Below are 19,622 nucleotides of genomic sequence, written 5' to 3' on the forward strand. Positions count from 1 at the left end.
GTGGAAGGTCAACAGCAGGCATGGCTGAAGCAGCACTCAAGACCACTGAACTGCAAAGTGGATCTTGTTTTTTTCCCAGAAATTTGGCTCCTGAAGGGTGCCGACCACATCTGGTCATCCCCATGTGTATACTTCAGGCATTTTCAGTGCTGTCTCACAACATGGCACAGCCCCTAACAGACCTGTCCCTTAGGGGAGGACAGAGTTGTAGAGACCCAAGTGACCCTGGCAGACCATGACCTTTGTGGGTGCAGGTGTCCACAGCTCTTGCCCCAAATATGCACCCACAAGCGAATGCCTGCAGAAAGTATTTCTGATACTGATACTCCTTGGCTTGCGGATGTCTTGGCAGGTGGGAATAGATGTAGCAATGCAGCCCTCTTGGGGTTTGACTAAATGGAATTAACTGTGGTAAAATCCTATCTTTCCAGGGGTCAATGAGTATCATTCTCTTCAGAGCTGGTGCTCTCTTTACCTTTTCCTCTGTCACTTTCCCCTGCTTCCACTGTTTGCTTTCAGACCTACTTTAAGGACTGTCAAATTACATGGGATTGTTTTGATCACCTCATTTAATCCCACACATATCATAGCTCATCAATTACAAAAGCTTACTATTAGGGAAATGGATGTTTCTTCTGTGATAGAGAAATTGGTACACCTCTAGCTTAAAGGTTCAGGAATAACTGAAAAGCTGTAGCTGTCTCATTAGACTGAATATAGCATTCATACTGCATTGAATTAATTGCTACAATGCAGAAAAGGGATGGAGAATTGGACTGACATCCCTTTACATAAAAGTATGGAAAAAATATTAACCTAGAGGTTAGGAATGAAGTAGGCATTCAAATTTTAGTCTCTTATGCTGACTCAGCTGTGCATTAGTTGAGCAACAGATGTAATGAAGTATCTATAATGTTTTTTATGGCCAGCCTCATCTTACAGGCAAGACTTTCCTCTTCAGGGAAGCAGAGGATGAGGTATACAAATGAGAAGGTATGCATACAATGCCATCCCAATCCTATCCTCCTTAGGGTCAACATTTCTCATCCTAACGCGGTTAGAAATACATCAACTGAAACCCTGCCCTATCTCCCTCATTCTGGATTTAATGCATGAAGATAGAGATTAAATGGGCCCATGTGAGGTGCATTTTCACTTGATGCATCTCCCAAACTCTGTTCTCCACCACACTGCTCTATCTAACAAGGAACCCAAAGCTGACTGAGAAACATAGAATGACCTGGATTAGAAGGGACCTTAAAGATCATCTAGTTTGAGCCTCGGTGCCACAGGCAGGGATGCCGTTCACTAGATCAGATTGCTCAGGGCCTCATCCAATCTGGCCTTGGACACAACCAGGGATGAGACATCCAATACGCAGGGATTTCTAGCTTCCTGGAAAGCAGCAGTATAAAAAAAAGAAAAAAGAGGAGGGAAAAAAAATTCTAATCTAAGTCTCAGTTGCCTGAAATTAGCCTAAACTCCTTTTTAACAACTGAGCTACTTCAGCATCCCTCCTCTCCTCACACTATTTTATATATTTAGGTTCTTAATTCAGTACCAGCCAGGAACAGGAAATGTTAATAATTATCCCAATTTTCAATGGCTATAACTGATTTTTCAAAGTAGTATGTTCACAAATTTCCTCCCTTTTTGTGACTGGAAGCTGAAGGATGAAAGTCCATGTAGGCAAACACCAAAGCAACTCTGAAGCCCTGCAGAGCAGCTTAGGAAAACAAAAGCCTGAGCTGCTGTGCATCACTTGTTCTGATCTCACACCTTGTGCTCATCCAGAGTCAGAGCACACAGCTGAGGTCACTGCTCTCTTGTGCAGTTCATTAAGATGAATGTTTGCAATAATCACTGCAAACTGGCATGAACCTCCCAGGAAACTGTGAGGAAACTGAAGCCTTAACAAACGGAAACAATCAATATGCGGAAAGAAAGGCTGGTTGTGACAAGGATTTACAGGACCAATTCACAAAGAAAGCCTTGGAGCCACACTCAGCCTGAAAGGCAGTGCAGTGCAATGCACAGCAGCCTCTGTTCTGCTCCGTAGGATGTGGGGACGCCTTCAGGCACACGACTCCAGTGCTAGTTCCTCATGGAGTACAGCGTGTTTCTAGGGTGCAGAAATGACAAAAGCAGCAAATACAGCTCCAGAAAAGCTTCAGACCATTCCTTTCCTCCCTCTCCATAGATCCATCTTTAGTGAAGGACACAGGTGACACGGACACTTGGTGTGCACAGTGAAACCAAGGCACTGTGTGGTTCCACACAGCTGAATCCAGCGGCCATACTTAAACACATTCCAGCTGCTGCAGCAACAGGCACAGTGCAGCAGCCCAAGGACACCTTGCAGTGTTGGTACCCTTTAAATAGTTTCCCTCTAACCACTGAAGACTGACATTGCATTTCACAGGGCTCGGCCAAATGTTAAGACACACTGCCATGTTATCCCACAAAAACACAGAAAGTATTAAGGAGCAGTCAGCGACAATTAGTAATATTATCTTTTCCCCTCTTTCACATTCTTCATGTTCTACACCTTTCTTCAGTTTTCTGTAGGGCTGTTTCCATCTTTTTGCATTTTTTTCATATTTTTCCACATTTTTTTTTTCATTTCTGATTTGGCCTTATAATTTCCTTTTCTTTGTTATTTTCTTCCCACTTTCATAGTTGTCTGTGATACATTTTTAAGATGTTAAAAGCAGACAAAAGGTTTTTTAGAAAACAGAGCAATAAGTGAACTGCTTATCCAGATTGGCACATCACAGCTGCAGCCAGGGGATGCTGAGTGTGCTCATCAATGTTTGGAGATTCAGTGGGAGCTCATACCCTCAGAAAATCTGGCCCTGAGGTGACAGACTCCTTAGGACCACTGATTTATCCCAATTTCCCAGTAACACAAATTAACACTAAAGAATTAAATGGAGAGGGATAAAAATTGATAAATGGCAGAAAAGTGAAGAAAGTAATACAGAAAGGCTAAAAGGGCAACTTTACTCATATACTAAAGCTTTTGTCTGGAAAAAAAGCCCAACAAAACAACCAAACAACCCAAACCAAAACAAAAAACTTCAAAGTAAACAAAACAAAAAACCCACTCAAAAATAACACAAATTAAAAGTCAGCAAATACATTTGGAGTTTGGACTTACATGCTCAAGTTCCAGAAAGTGAGTTGCAGTAACCATAAAGATGAGACAATTATCTCTGTCATTGCTGAAATATTTTCCAAATAGACTAAGCTGAACATAAAATTTAGTATTGTGCCTTTGTTTCAGACTAGCATATGGTAGTGAGAACTTTAGACAAGTCACAGGAGGCAGTCTTGGAGGGTTCAATGAGAAAGTTGCTTGAGGTGTGGTCAGAATAATTTTATATTTGAAGAAGCAAATATTCTTAATTTCCTAGCATGAATTTGTAAGAGTCATATACCTTCTTTTTTGTATGTTTATTATCCTCTAGATGATGGAAATCTTTCTGTATGCTGAGAACAAATTAACCTGACAGGGCAGTCCCAGTTAGTCTCACTCTGCATTTGGTCTCCCACTGCTTCAAACAGCCCAGAATGGTGTGGGTGCCTTAGTCTCCCAGTGATTTGCAGGATCAAGATTTCTTTAACATATCAGATGAGTAGCCCAGACTCCCCTGTCTATCTCCATGTGAATCATGACATGTAAATGTGGCAGTCTGGTCAAATGCCATGTTTAAATCTCCCAATTTAGATTCTTTATGGTGGGTCATTTCAACGTAGAATTGAAAGACATAAAATGCCAGACCTGTTTGTGTTTTCTATAAATCTTAGAGTGTCTCCTACCTCTGCAATATCTGAACACAAACCCGATTCCTGCTCAGGGCAGTAATCCCATAGGATTAAATCATACTGTAAATACCAGACAAATTACAATTGGATTAGGGGGCAGTCTGTTCATTTACTCAACACAGCTGCACTCCAGAGTCTTTTCACCACTGATGTCTATTTATAACATGAATGTGTTTTTCTTAAATAAACGAACACCACTTCAATTTATATTCAATATCTATCAATATCTATCTTGTTCTTACAATTTGTGGATATTAAGGAGCACATTTCTACTTCCTAAGGAGCAAAGAGAGTGCTCCTTGAGAGGCCAAGAAGGCCGTTCTTGGTACATATCTGGCAAGATTTAGTTTAAATTCATCAGTGAAAAATCCTTTGAAAGTTTTGCATTCAATTTCAGTAGAGTAGAATATAGCAAACATACTTTGCATATAGGTATGAGACAGCAGCATAGACATGCTGAAATTTCCCAGGACTTTCAATATTCATGGCAGGAATTTCTCCAGGTTCCAAACTTGCTTACACTGGTGAGTGTAAAAACTTCATTGGGTAGAACTGGTGTAGCATGGAATTTACAGGGGATTTCTGGACTTACAAATAAGAAACATACTGAATAAAATTCAGTATCACCCGCCAAAATCTTCCTAGCACTTCACTGAAATTATTTATAAATGTCACATCACATCCCTCATAATTGTTCCCAATTACAAGAATCATCTTGCCTTTTAGATACAAACTTCCATCCAGCACACAAGTCCAGTGCTACTGTAGTTTTACTACTGTAATCAATTAATGAAACCATACTGAATCATGGAACTCAAACTTTCATAAAGCAGGATTAATGACTACAGGCCATGAAAATACTAAAGGCAAATTAAGCAAACTGCTGCACCAGCTGGTATTCTCAGTACCTTGCTAACTCTATTCTCACCTTCACCTTCTGATTGCAGGGTTGTTATTTCTGATGCGCACAGAGATAAATAAGAATAATACCGAGGGTGGTGAAGAGGAGCCAATAAGTCAGAAGGGGCAAGTTGTAGGTCAGCCTAACCCATTGTCACCAAGCTTCCCCATTCTTACACGCAGGCATGTCCTCAGTCAGCTGCAGAGGTGTGAGGCAGACAGCTCTGCCTATGGAAAGCCAGAGGGGGTGTCCTGCTGAGCACCCTGAGCATGCCCCAGAGTGCTGTGGCCACACTGCGATGAGTGACATAACAGAGTGGCACAAACACAACCACAAACACGGTTTGGAATTCACTTCCCTTCCCTAGTGATACTGTAGCCTGGAAACCGGAACACTGTTTTTTATCAGGTATAAACCAGTGCAGTTTATCATACAATATTGAATATGTTAGAGCTGTCAATAGCCATAATGTAGCACCTACACAAACAGGAGATCAGCTGCTCTCCAAAGACAGCTTTTTCATTAGGCAGGTGTCAACAATTCAAAGTCATAAAAGATTTTACTGAAGTGGAGGAGAAAGCATCCCAAGTCTGCTTTGCACTGAGACTGGAGGTGTTAGAACAACCTTCCACTGCAGGACACCCACTGAATAGGAACATTTGTGCAACAGAAATACTGGTGCCAGGTTCTGCTTTCACACATGTGAGTCCTGTTGATTTCAAATGAGTTTCTATATCTCACTAGCTCGGAAGTACAGGGTGTACATGGTGTAAACCTGGATGCATATGGAACATTGATTTTATGACACAGCATATGACAAATCAATATTGGCTTAAGGTTTTCATGCACAGCCTCTGTCTGTGCATTTCTTCCTGCGTGGTTTTATAGGTTATGTGCATTATAGGTTATGTTGGATTTAAGATCAATTCACTGCACAACCTTCCAACCAGTCACACCAGTCCAGCTGAAGGAGATATTCCACTGCACAGCATGGAAGGAGAGGAATGATTTACACAGAATCACAGAATCATTTAGGTTGGAAAAGCCATCCAAGATCATTAACCTTAACCTTTGCCCCAGACTTAACCAGGGTTAAGCTGGTGCCTTTGGCTGCCATATTTTCCAGGATTTCTGGCCAAGTTAAGGGCAATCACTGGATCTTTGCAAATAATCCTCAACAGGTACTGTTTGGTTATTTTGCTACAAACTGCTTACTGTCATAGCATCCATCAAGAAAGGAAGGATGAGACAAGGTGGGAAGATCCTAACTCACATGGAACCCTTACAGCTGTGGAAAAATTAGTGAGAACTAACTCTTTTTGCAAGATCAAGCCATGAATTGTACTTCTAAGTGAAATATGCATAATTAAAAACCTTAGAAATATAACAACATGAAGACTAAAGCAATTTTAGCAATAGTAATTTTTCTTTTCATTACAAGAAATTTCTATAAGGAATTCAGAATTCTGAGTTATTTCATTTTTGCAAGCATTTGATTTTGTAAAATACACTAGCACCTATTATTATACAAAGACGAGGAAAAAATGCATGAAGGACTTACTTTCTGCAGGTTCCTTAGATCTTCTGCCACTGGAGGACTTCCTCAGGAGACTTCGTCCTGAGGTGAAGAGGCTGGTTAGTTCCTCCAGAGGACTGGTGGGTGTCCGAGAACGGGAACTGCTCTGAGATGATGACCCATAGGTGCTGACTGAGACACTGACCATCTTTCCTCCTTCTTGCAATGTGTTTCTGGCTGTAGAATGAGGCACTGATGGAGAGCTTCTTGAGAGACTTCCTGAATGTACAGAGTCATAAGGTGGAGGTCTTTTGAGGCTTAAGGGGGTAAGAGACCTACCCATACTGACAGGAGAAGGTGAGGCAGAGTGACTTTTAGGATAACCATGTGGAGACTGCGTTCTGTATAAGGTAGAAGGATGAGGAGGTGAGGAGGTGTGCCCAGGGGTGCTAGTTCCATGAGATACTGTCTGCTCTTTCTCCAGTTTTTGATGGCCTGGTGTATGAGGTGGCAGTGAAGATGGAGAAGCTCCAGCTTGCTGTTTGATGTAAGACACATTTTCTAAGACGGGAAGCTTTGTGACCTCTAGTGGAGTTAGAGGAGACTCGTCAGAATTTGGGGAACACTGCACTGGTGCTGGTGGGAACACCAGCAGTGGAGGTCTGTGAGAAAGCAGGTTTGGAAATGGTGGGGGTATGTCACAAAGCAAGCCCTTGGGAGTAGATGGCACTGGAGACTTGGTGAAATCTAGGTCAGGCACTGTGGGAGTAGCACACTGAGAAGAACAAGTGTGATGGTCATATTCACATTGACATTTTGAATCTTGGCCTACATCATCAAATATAGGGTATTTCATCTCCTCATAGACCGCTTCGCTTTGGTCATCCTCATCTTTTTTGAAGTCTCTGAGAATATTCCCAACCATTTCAATATAAACAGGCTCTTCTTCCTCTGTGTCTGGAGCAGGACTGCTGACCTGTGAGAGCGAGGCATCCCTAGTGAGGGTTGACTTCATAGGGCCATGCTTTTTGATATAAGTTTCATCAAAAGATGTGCTTAGCTGAGTGTTTGGGTTTCGTTTCGGCTTAGGAGGTGGAATCTTCTTTGTGTACTCATCACTGTGAGGTCTTGGTTTGGCTGACACTGAAAACAGAGCAGAACATAAACTTGTCAGAAGCCTGTAACACAATTTGTCAACCAGAGGGACTCTTTACAGTGCCATAATTCTGGAATGGATTTCCCGGGACCAGCTTGTTGCTGGTTTTCTCTGGTATTGCATCAATAGAACACTATAAAAATACCACTCAATTCAAAACACTCCTAGACTTCCCCCAGAATGCTCTGCCACTCCAGGATTAAGTAACTAGTGAGCATTTCCCTTCCTCCAAGACATCTGTTCTTTCCCAAACTCTTTGGGACAGGGGACTTTCCATTTTTAAATATTTTATTTTTCAAATATCACTGTGAAATTTTAAAGACCCAAAGAGTTGCTGATGACATAACACTAAATATCAAAATGAACTTCTTTTGGCACCAAAAGAACAATTAAGATCCTGGACAGTCATACTGGAATGACAGTGACAAAGTGATGAAACAAGACCTTTTTATTTGTAGTAACTTCTTGCATAAAGCACAACAATTGTCTTAGCACTAACTGAGAAGTAAAATACTCATACACAAACTGTAAAATCTTCTGTTGAGATAATCCTAGTGATTTATCTGGACTCCATTCTATTGTTAGAATATCTTGAATCTCTTCACCAGATTTCTGTGAAGTCAAGGAATAATAAGGTATCTCATAGATTTGGATCCTTTCCACTGTAGTTACTTATAGAAATCTTGCCTTTGAAATCATAAATCAAAACATTACGTTGAAATTCATTTGAAATGAGAGGTCAAGGGTTTCTTGGAAATTATCCTTTATGAATTAAACAATAAAGAAACTCATACAAATTGCATTTTGTTCACTTTGCATAAAGAGCTAATGAAACATCTCATTAAATATTAGGGTTAATAAAATGCCTCATTAAATGTTTAAGGGTAGTCAGTTTTTATCCTAAGCAGACTCAACAAACTTGTTCAGAAACAAGATTTATCACACACACTAAACCTAGCTCTCTATATTTCTAGAAAGTAATTTATACCTCATTGGTATGTTCCCCAGTTCAAACAAACAAAAAAACCAACCAAGCAACCAACCAACCACACAGACACACACACACAGACACACACAGACAAACACACACCCATACACACAACTAAACCTGTGGCCAGGTTAGAATAGTAGCTTTCCTGCCTTTCCAAATTTTGTTGCTCCTTGTAATTCACTACTGCGTATCTGTCGGTTTGAACTCAGTGCTCAGAGAAATTTCCAGACACATTCTGCTGACCCATCAGCAAACAGCCAGCAAATGTCTGATGCTAAACCCGGCAGGCAGCACACATGGAGCTGAAAAGCCTCTTTTATAAACAGCCATAAACATACTCCTAAAGCAAGCTATAAGGCAGTGCTCTGCCAGCTCAAAGACAGCACTTTGAGTCTGGGAGGCTGCTGGCTCAGAGCTGGAAGACACCTGGATTAAAGCACCTTACTAATGTGGTTTGGTCACTATCAGAGGAGAATTCAAGCTGTGTTATCACTTTGTCACGCTCGTGCTTTGATCCACTAAATAACTTCTGTTCAATTCCCAGGAGGTGTAGCAGTAAAGGCAGATGATAAATAAGTTTTTTTTCAGGAATAAGGAGCTGTGAATGTGAACATATATAAAGTAATGAGACTACTCTGTTAGCAGCATTTGTTTTAGCTTAACACATAACTAAGGCACAACAAAGAAAAAAGGAAAAGAAATCTTGCCAGAATTAAAAGGAAACAAAAAAGACTAAAAAATTATATTACACTTTCATGATGGTTCCAATTAATGTGTTCCACTTTGCAGCAGGCTAGGGACATGCAAAAGCTACCACAGATAAGAGTGTTTGGTAGCTTGATAGTTTTTCACTATGTGGATATATACTAATGCATTTTAAATTTGTCTTTTTAATTAACCCAAATTAATTTTCTTGAATGTATTAGGCTAGACTTTTGGGAATAAGATGTAGGCTACCAGAATCATTTGGGCTTTGCAGAAAATATTACTTGTGATGTATTTGACAATACTAGCAGACTTTTCTTGCCTGCTTCCAGCTAAATCACTATTTCATTTCTGTTTAGTGTCTTATTTGTATATTATGTGTTTCTATATTCTACTAGCGTAAACTTGATCTCAGTCCTCTCTCCAACCTCTGTTAATCTGACTCACATACTTGTCAAAAGCAATCTTATTCAGATTGCTGTCATTAAAGAGACCATCAATAAAACTGGCACAAACTGCCTGATCATTTGTGAACATGTTTTACATGACCTGAACTCTAGCTACATTTGAAAATCCTGTTATCTTTGTAAACACAGGCTTCTCACAGCCTTCAGTTCCCTGCACATCATGTGACCATCACTAATGGATACCTGAGAAAGGAACATTTCCTGCTCCTCTGCTTCCTCAGATCACTGTTCCCAGTGCAACCTTTTACATCTTGTGTGCCACAGGTATCACACTGAGAATGTGCTCTGTCTTACAGCAAAAATCCCACTCTTTGGTGTCTTTATCTGGATGGATGTTAATGACGGACAAAATAATCAAAAACTAAGTTAATCTTGTGCTGTGGTCATTCAAGGCTAATGTTAACTGATACATTTTCTAAAACCAGCCAAAAGTAGTCTAAAGTACTGTGTTTTTAAATTGCTAGAAAAAGCATATTTTCCTCTTCCCTCATTCAATTTTCACAATTTTTATGCAGCTGGAGAGGTTCTGCTACAAGGGCTAAACCCATCCTTGGGTGTTGGAGTTCCCATATACAACATCCGCAGGTTATTACATTACAAACGAGGCAATGAGAAATGTCTAGGAAAAACAGTTGACATTCTGCCATCTAGTCCTGTATTTTTGCATGGGTTGAAATTAAGTACCACAATGACACACAGAGCCTCATCTGCCATTTCATGATACGTAGCATGAGCCTAGAATATATTGTTGACATTATCAACAAAAAGGTCAAATGACCTGGTTTTGCTGTATGAGACAGGGTAAAATATGACAAGGTGATTTACTTTCCATTTGCTATTTAAAGCAGGTTTCCTCTGTGTAGTTTACTTTCTATTTCCAGGAGGAAATAGAATTTCCTATTTTTCATCTATTTCCAGGAGGTGTTGTGTTATGGAGATCTTTTACTTTTCATGACAAATTGGACTTTTCAAATGAAAATTTTGAACTAAATTGTTTAAGTATTTTACAAACCTTAAAAGATAACTTCTATATGATGTACAGAGCTGGAACATTTGCTGCTATAAGACTCCCTAGAGAAAATACAGAGGTAAATGGATGGAGTAAATAAAAAAAGAAAGCTTTTTATCATTACTAGGAACCGAGGAGATGTTCACACCCACTAGGAACTCCCTCAACTGCAGGAGGACACTGAGGAGGCAAACTGAATTATCTTTAAGAAGGCTATGGTGCAAGACACTCGAATTCATTTAACAACAGTTTCTACTCTGAAATACATCTCCCTGGCAAGGGCTGAACTTTACAGCACACCTGTTAATGGAATATGGATCATGAACTACTGCTCCAGCTCAGAACAACAGAGAAAAGTAACAGGGATCCTGCAGCTAATGAAAGGAGCAGGGAGTATTTGTGCAGTTCCTGTGTTGCCAACATTTGGCAGGGATAGATGTGCATGAATGCAGAAGCCCTGGCAAGATCCCACTCCCAATGAAAGGAAATTATTTGGCAATCTCCAGGGAGGAACAGGCAAGATTGCTTAAAGTACTTGACATTTATCAGGCAGAAAAAGCATTTATTGCCTGCTGGGAACATAAACTTCTATGAAAAGCAAACAACGGTGGCATATTGGTGATACACATCCTACCGTGTTGTCTGCTCTAAACATGGAATAATTAAGTGCTTTTCAACATGAATTACTATGTCCTTGATGAAACTGTTGCCTGTAACCTGTGTTGAGACTCTGCCATTTGTACACATCAGAGCACAAAAGCCCCGATCCAAAGCTAAGTAGAAGAAATGAAAGTGAAAATTGTTTCTTTGGGAAAGAAACAATGCTTTCCTCAAGCATCCATCTCAAACTGCACCACAAACCTCTTGTGAGTGCTTCTATTACAGACACACACAAATGCAAGGCAGCAGCAGGCCTGTGGGGAGTTTGAGCACGTGGGAGGTGCTCAGGGGATGATGTTCAGCACATCCATGCTCCATGGTCCTCTGTCCCCACAGGAGCTGCCCCAGTTCAGAACTCAGAGTGCTGTGCCAGCACCTCCTTGTTTGCATCAGAACCAGCCAAGCTACCACAGCTGATAAACTGGAGGCACAACAATCCTTGCAAACCAAAGTGAACTCTCCGTGTATAGTAGGGCACTCCTTCCAAGCAACCATCTGGCTCTAACAAACTTCAAGGGAAACAAGAGATGCAGCTCTAGTAACTCCAGGTCTCATCTCGAAGCAAGAAGCACAGTGCCTAAAATAGCTTCATGGAGGCTCTACTGAATAAGGAGAATATGACATGTTTGAAATGAGATATTTGTAGTGGAAAGGTTATGCATAGCTTTCAGACATGCCAAGATAATCTCCTTTCATAGTTAATTTTGGAAATAGACAATGCTTCTGGTATTATCCTTCTGAAGTATTTTTTTATTCTTTAAGGAGGGACTGAAACATGAAAACATGTTGTTAGACTATTGTTTATTATTTGCTCACCATATAAGGAATGGGTGAAAACATCTAAAAATAAAAATTAATTTTGCTATTTTATGTTGTCCTTTGGGTATTTTCCAGCTTTTGAATTCTACAGACCAATCCAGTCAATTGTTCTGTTCACTGTAAAAATGAGAATAAAATCACTAACAGGAAAATCGTTCCCTTTCAATTTCTACAAGAGGCTATAGATTCAATGAAGGAATGGTTTGGGACCTAAAATTTTTTAAAATTCTTAAAAATGTGACTTTAAATGCAGAATGAATTGATCTTGCTATTTTGGGGAGTATCTCTGTCAAAAAGAGCCTCCAGAAGTGAAAGGAAATAGAATTTCTTTAATTAAACCCTGAATGCGCTGGATACTGAATCACAGATTCACAGATTCACAGATTCTGATTTACATCACATAACTCTGAAGAGAACATCCAGCTTTAGGGTAGTGCAGAGCCTATAGATAAATGTGCAAGTTCAAGACTAAGAATAAGCAGTTCATTTCATTAATGCTAGTGGGGTTACTTGCACAGGATCTTAAGTGCATTTGTGCACCAGTGCTTATATTGGGTTAGATTTCATTATCTCTGTAAATGAAGTTTGAATAGTCTTAGTGAAACTGATTTTTAAAAGGTAGAGTCATCTGAGCTGTGCAAAAGATTGGGACTCAGGAGACCTGAGTTTAATTAATCTCTTTTCACAGGCCATGGCGCCTCACCTATCACTTTACCTCCTAATACCATCTTCCAATATTTTTCTTCTGCCATCTTAGGCTCTAAGGTATTTTACACAAAGGTTTTATTTTAATTTATTTGCTTATATCAAAACTTGCACAGGCTTCCTATCATTGGAAAACAACAGTATAAAAAAAATTTAAATGTAGTTATTGGAGACATGCTGTGTTGAACATTCATCTTTTCTTCTCCAAGAAATGTTTGAAGGCAAATGTTCCTACATTGTGAACAGACATAAAATATACACACAAAGATGCATCTTAGCAAGTGATTATTGAAACATCATCATTAGTTTGAAGTAACATCAGAGAATGTATTTCTCTCAAGAAAAAACTCTGGCTCTCAAAATAGCATTGTCCTTATGGACACAAGGCCATGCCCTGCAGGTTACCTCCTCCTTTCCTAAAAGATGCTCTAAAAGAAGGAAGGCACATGGGAGGAATAAAAAGGATCATCTGATTAATTCAAACAGGCAATAGGTGGTTTCAGCACAATAGCTTCTAGCAGTACCTATTTCTTCCCCCTCCTGAATCTATTAGCTCTTACTGGAAATTATTTTGGCATTTAAAGAGGACAAAACTATACTGAAAATGAAAGGCCTAAAAGTCAGTGTCATAAAGTAATACTGACGTGCTACTTGTATGTCTCAAGGCTATGATTAAGGTTACTTCCTCAAAACTATTCAGGTCCCTTTATTTTGGCTATGACTTCTTTTGGCTTTTAAAATGATTGATTTCTGCTCTAATTCAAAGCGGTGGAGAGCTTGTGGCTCTGAGAGTGATACTCCAGAATTAAACATCAGTACAACAGAGAGCAGGATCAGGGCCTGCAGTTAAATCCAGTTCTGCATTGCTCCAGCAGTGCAACCACTGCAGCTGGCAGGCTGGCTAGAGACATTCTGCTCCCAGACTCAGCTCAGGGCTGTGTATCTGGGCCACAAAACAGAACTCCCACCAGCACCATGGCCCCTTGCACTCTGCATATGCCAAGGTTGCCATACCTTCCTGGGGCTCAAAAAAAGCCAGCCTAGAGCACCAGTGCCTTGCTGCCAGAGCCTCCTCCCAGCACAGCACGGGCCGCCAGCCCTTTGCTCTGCAGCATCAAGACAAGGGCAGACCCACAGGTGTCAGGTGCCAAAACCTTTGCAGCATCAGCTTGGTACAGGGAGTCCCTATCCAAATTGTCACTTTCCAGAGCAGACTTACTTCCAGATTTTCTCCTTCGTAGCCCTCACTTCTCTGTACCTCCATCCGGCCAATTACCCTTTTCTACAGTGCAAAGGTCTCCAAAAACTTACAAAAAATTACAAAGGGAATGTCTCCTCCTGAATGCCCAGCCTTCTGCTCTCCTATATTTTGAACTTCACACCTTTTCTTTCTAAAGAATGATTAATTGATGTCCCTGATTTTTCCAGATAATATTGAATAGGCAAAGAAAAAAAAGAAGAGGGGTATTTGGGAAATAATTACAAATTATTTGAAATCAAGCTGCTCTGTACTGTTCACTGAAGCTAAAAGTTATTGTCAGTTGGCACAGGCCTGGTAAGGCAGAAAAAGCAAGACTTTGGATAATTAAGGAAAGAATAGTCAATTTGAATCATCCTCCTTTTACAGGAAAACTGATGTGCAGAGTGCAAACGGAGGCAGATGAAAATCTCACAGTAACTTCTTTTAGGTTACTCTCTGGGTACCCATCTAGAAAAATATCCTTCAACTAAAATGATCAGACACAAGGGGCTAGATCTCTGGCATTATACGATTTTAAGTTATAGAAGTTCCAATGGAAGAGGCTCTGAGGACAGAGAGGTGGGAGGATAACTGGGGAAAGATCCTCATGCTGCCCACACATGCAATGAGTATTTTTGAAATTCTGGTTCATTCTGTAGTCTGCAATAAGCAAAATGGGTTTTGCAGCCAGTGTTACAGTGACAATAAAAATTTCTGTAACTCTATGTACTCTGAAGGAATTCTAGAGAAAGGCAATTGGTACGGAAATTTCTCTATCACAAGCATCATTAGTGAAGAATGTGCAAAGAGAACTATTGAATCATGCATGCAGAAAAAATAATTTACAAAGTCTATGCACTTGTTTGTTGGTGTCTCTTATGCAGGAACCTGTACAGAACTGGAGTACTGAGGGGTTAAGCATGTTCACAGCAGAGTACAGTAAAACAGCCACAGAGCAGAAACACTGGTAAAGCCCTTCTAATTTATAGTACCATTTATGGAGTCTTGACATTGGGAAAATGAAACTTGAAGAGTTTGCTGGTTTACAGTGAATTAACTGCTAATGCTGTATTCTTATAGGTCGTCACAAACTGACTGCATTTCACACAGAGAACAATCAGTGACACCAGCTTCCCCAAATCAGCATTTTTATTGTGGTGCATTTCTCATGGAGCTGTCACCCTGCACTAGCTGCCTCTTCTCCCTCTCCGCAGCTACCCTGTAGCTACTCTTTGACTATCACAAAGAAGATAGTGGTGCTCTGAGTTTCTACAGGCTGTGCCATGGGATGGCTGCAAGTGCAGGAGCATTTCTGTTGGCCTGTAGAAAGAAAAGATCTCTGTCTAGAAAAGGAAGCTTCTGGTGGTGTACGAAGAGCTAAGTCCCATCAGGACATGCCTACATTACATGAGCTTGGTGTGTAGAGGACACCACGATAGCAGCGAGCCTTTGAGGGCTGAGTTGCTAATTCCTGTTACCTGCTGCCCTAAGGCACTGCAGGCCTCTGTGGTATTACCTGTTGATGCTCCTGTAAACAGAGGCAGACTCCACTCTGAATGCAGATCCTGGCTTCACAGGAACAACACAAGTAACTACCAGTAACTGGCTGTGACAGCTGAGGACAACAATGTGGGAAATCATTTGCTGAACTTTCATGAACTTCTTGGAGAAGGTACAGCACTCAGGCTCTCTGACCCAGTGCTCACAGAGACATTGAATGAAACAAATCTCTGCAGGATTTCCTGGCTCTGGGGGATTTCTAAAACCAGGACATGCACCCAAATAGTGGACTCCAACATTATTCACTGGAGAAATGGTAAAGAAAGAAATCAAGCTAGAGCAAATGCTAAATGAAACAGTAATTTTATCTCACCTACTTTATTTATGTAGAAAAATAGTCTGTATTTGCTCACTTGATTTGTTGTTTTGGTTCACAACCAACCAGACCAGAACTCTAGCAATTACTATATGCAAAGACTTGAATAATTTATCCAGAGATATGAGACTCCTCATTTTCAGATCCACAGCAATGCCTATCTTCTATTTACAGCTAACATAAGTAGGTCAAATGCACTATTTGCTTATATAAGTAACAATCTGTTTGCTGAGCTTCTAAAATAATTGCAGCCCATTAAATCAAACTGGCAGGCCTACCAAGGTGGTGTTGTGCAGAATATTGAGTTCGTGGGGACTTCATCATTAGATGTGCTGTGTCCAACTATTCCCCAGGCACGGCAGCCCCACACAGGCTTCTTGGCATCTGAACCAGCGACAAGGAATCAACAGATTTCAGCAACCCCCTCTCCTTCAGAAGTTCAGTGGGCTCTGTCCAGTTCATTCCTTGAGGCAGTTGTACAAAGCTGCCACTGTCTGACACAACCAGAAGATCCTTCCACCACCACTGAGCTTATATTTCAAAACAAAGCACAGGGTTGATGGCCAGGGTCAGATGAGTCACCACAGCAGGAGCATCAGAAAGCAAATGAGCCACAACGAACAACAGTTCAGTGAAAGGGACACTATTTCCTTTACCAAAAAGGCCACAGGGTGACCCTGCAAAAGCTGTTCCTGTAAGTTGTCACTGAACATTTTTTGGTGAATATGATGACAGCTGAAGTGGACAGAACACTGCTGGAGCAGCTCACAGGCCGGCAGCAGTGCCTGGAAAAGTAACAGCAACAGCACTACGGTCAGAGGCTGAGTGGTGAGAAATACTCACTACTCAGTAATCAACTTTAGGAAAAATGCCTCCCAGCTATTAATTTTACTTCCATCTCCATCGGAGTGATTCCTCTCTCCTCAGCTCTTAAATACAGTGTTGACAAAATTATAGACAGGCCACACTTAATCAGCTGCCTCATACTCAGAGCTTCTCTGTGTGCCTGACATCTATCATTTCACCCTGAATTTATTTGCAGATAGTGTAGTGAAACTCGTAGAGCCTGTAATAGTGTTCATCTACCAGGGTCAGGCAGCTGGGTTTAATCCTCATAAATTCATCTGGTATGACTGCAGAGGTCAGTGCCATTTTGACAGTGTTTTGTGCAGTCCCAAACAAGCTTTAAGAGAAGCATCTCCTGTTACAAATGCCAGGCTTGACATCATTGTTCCACCCAAGAAGCAAGATGTAGGATGAAAAAGCAAAGTTGGAGCAGAAAAAGGAAGGGGAAAGCAGAAGTTATTGCTATAACCTGGTGTTTTCAGTCTGTTTCATTTTGATGTTTTTCAGAAGTGAAGCTCTTTGCAGGAATTCATCCCCACCACCAAGGCACAGTCTATTGCAGAGCACAGCTCAGAACAGCCTGATCTCTCTGGAGGTTGTTACACACCATCTCCTGGGATTGCCTGTTCTGTAAACCCATGGCAGTCAGCATTTCAGAGCTGTCCATAATGGCACCTCAGATTCTGCCATCCTTATTCACACACTGCAGCATCAGTGATACCAGCAGATTGAGAAAGGGAATTTGAGCAGTTTCAACACTGAGTGGCTGCTTGAAGTCTTGGTTTCCACAGTGACTGCCCTGAGTTCACAAATGAAACCCTGCCAGGTGTGTGGAATTTCACATTAGCAAAGACAGTGTTTTTCACATAGTCCCTTCTCCACTCAAAAGCCTCTTTCTACAGTGCTGGTCCCAAAAGCAGTATCCCATCAGCTCAAGTTTTCAATGTGAGCGCAAATATTCTCATCGTGAGCTGATTGCAAATTATCTCACTAAACAAAGCTTTTGTCACTATCTGTCTGTTACAAAGCAGGCTGTGACACTGAGGGACAAGTGAAATGCTCAAGGTCATCTGAGGCAGTGGCTGTTCTTCCACTTACACCCCTGGGAGACGATGTTCAGTATTATTTTACAAAGTGTCCATTTGGCATAACCCTTACCCACATGAAAGCATGCATTTGCAGAACTGGGATCACATGGCAATGAGTCACCACAGATAGTTGGCCACGCCACCAGTAAGTTATTTCACCTTTAACAGAAAATAACAAATTCAGAATTGTAGAACATTTTAAGTTTTCATGCCTTTGCTTGCAGACACTCACAATTAAGAAAATAAGTAGGCTAGACATCTTATCAAGCTTTTACATCCACACAGTCCTATAGCTTCAAGTTTGTGCTTGGCACACTTTGGTATGTTTACTTTTTTGGTTGTGGATTTTTTTTTCTTTTAATCAAAAGATTACTTACCATCCTAGTCACCAAAATTCAAATATTAAGTGACTTCCATTGTAATAAACAAAATCCTAACCCCATTGAAACTGAGACTTCTGGCATCGCCCCAATGACTGTAAGGCAAGGTTTATAACCAGTCCATCCTTTAGTATTCTACCAAGAGGAAATAGGAGAGAGCTCCATTTGCAGTCATACATGGAGGGGAGAATGCCAGCAATCTCCTTAATCCCACAATTCACCATTAGGGCCAACAACCCAAAGGTAATACTGCTGGCTTTTCCAGACATGTTTATGCTCAGAGAGTCCTGGACTTGTAGAATTCATTTTACCACTAAGCATAAAAAGAGCTATAATTCTTCAATCCTTATATGCAAGAAGGCCATGAATTTGAAGGTAGAATATTATTTATTATAATCCCAGAAAAATTAGGGGAACCATGGCAAATATTTTACCATTGTACTGGAAATGGATATTAAGCCCTTGCTGATGTCAAATGCACCATGCTCCAGCTTTTTACTGCCCACTTCTAAGCCTTTCCTCACCCTGAACTAGCAGCCAGCTCCAAATCACATCAGTCTTTTGGATATGCGTTTCTCATTTGACATGCCAGTGCTTCAAAGTTACTTCCACTAAAATCAGCACCAAAATTATTCGTGCATTGTTTTATATTATGCCCTCTTGCATCTGTGAAAAGCCCAGGCTGGTACACTGTTGTGCCAGGCAAGTTGATGCACTGCAAGAAGGAAGCTGTGCTCTGTGGAGCTGTCAGTGCCGTGCACATTACCCCAGCACAGCAGCGTTTGCACACGGATGGACAGAAAAGCATGAAGTGCCAAACTCACTTGCAGCATGTCAGGCATATGTTGCCTGATGTCATGCAACATTAAGCCAAGTGGAAGGGATGAAAACAGCAAACCAGTGCACCAACCAAGACTACTATATACAAACAGTAGTTAGAAACAAATTACCAATGCAACAGAGGCTCGCCATGACAGGATCTCACCTGGGGCTAGACTTGAATCTCTTGGGATGTGATTCCATAAGCACTGTGCATTCCCAGTAAGTCAATGTGTGTGCAGGGGGCACAAAATGTTTTGAGAGCTCATGCTTTACCCCATGAGGATTTGTCTCATTTAGTTGTTAAAGTGAGATGAGAATTAGGGCACCAGTTAAAAGTAAGGTAAAACAAAGAAGTGGAAATCCAGTGTACTTGCTGTCTAATAGAAAGCACAGCTGTTTAGCACTTCTTTTTTTTTTCTTTAATTCCAAATGAATTTTGCCACACATACCTATTATCACAGACTAGCTCTAAAAGTAAACAGGATTTCAGTCTGATCTCTCAAGTCCTTACTCATTTGTCCACAATGCCTTTAACAGAAAAACATGCCAAAACAGTATGCAAAACAGAAGCATAGCAGGAGCATTCTCAGATTGTTATTTTGGCAGTTTCAGA

At 40.8% G+C, this 19,622-nt stretch overlaps 1 protein-coding gene across 1 annotated transcript in view; it reads right to left on the minus strand.

Moving 5' to 3' along the window:
- The window catches only part of NYAP2 (neuronal tyrosine-phosphorylated phosphoinositide-3-kinase adaptor 2), a 124,989-nt gene that overhangs the window by 43,296 nt on the left and 62,071 nt on the right, over positions 1-19,622 (minus strand). Inside the window, exon 3 of the mRNA XM_062499459.1 lies at positions 6,291-7,388. Coding sequence (XP_062355443.1) covers positions 6,291-7,388 — 1,098 coding nt within the window. The remainder of the gene's footprint in view (positions 1-6,290; positions 7,389-19,622) is intronic.

This window comes from Cinclus cinclus, chromosome 10 (genome assembly GCF_963662255.1).
Source record: "Cinclus cinclus chromosome 10, bCinCin1.1, whole genome shotgun sequence".
Classification (NCBI taxonomy): domain Eukaryota; kingdom Metazoa; phylum Chordata; class Aves; order Passeriformes; family Cinclidae; genus Cinclus; species Cinclus cinclus.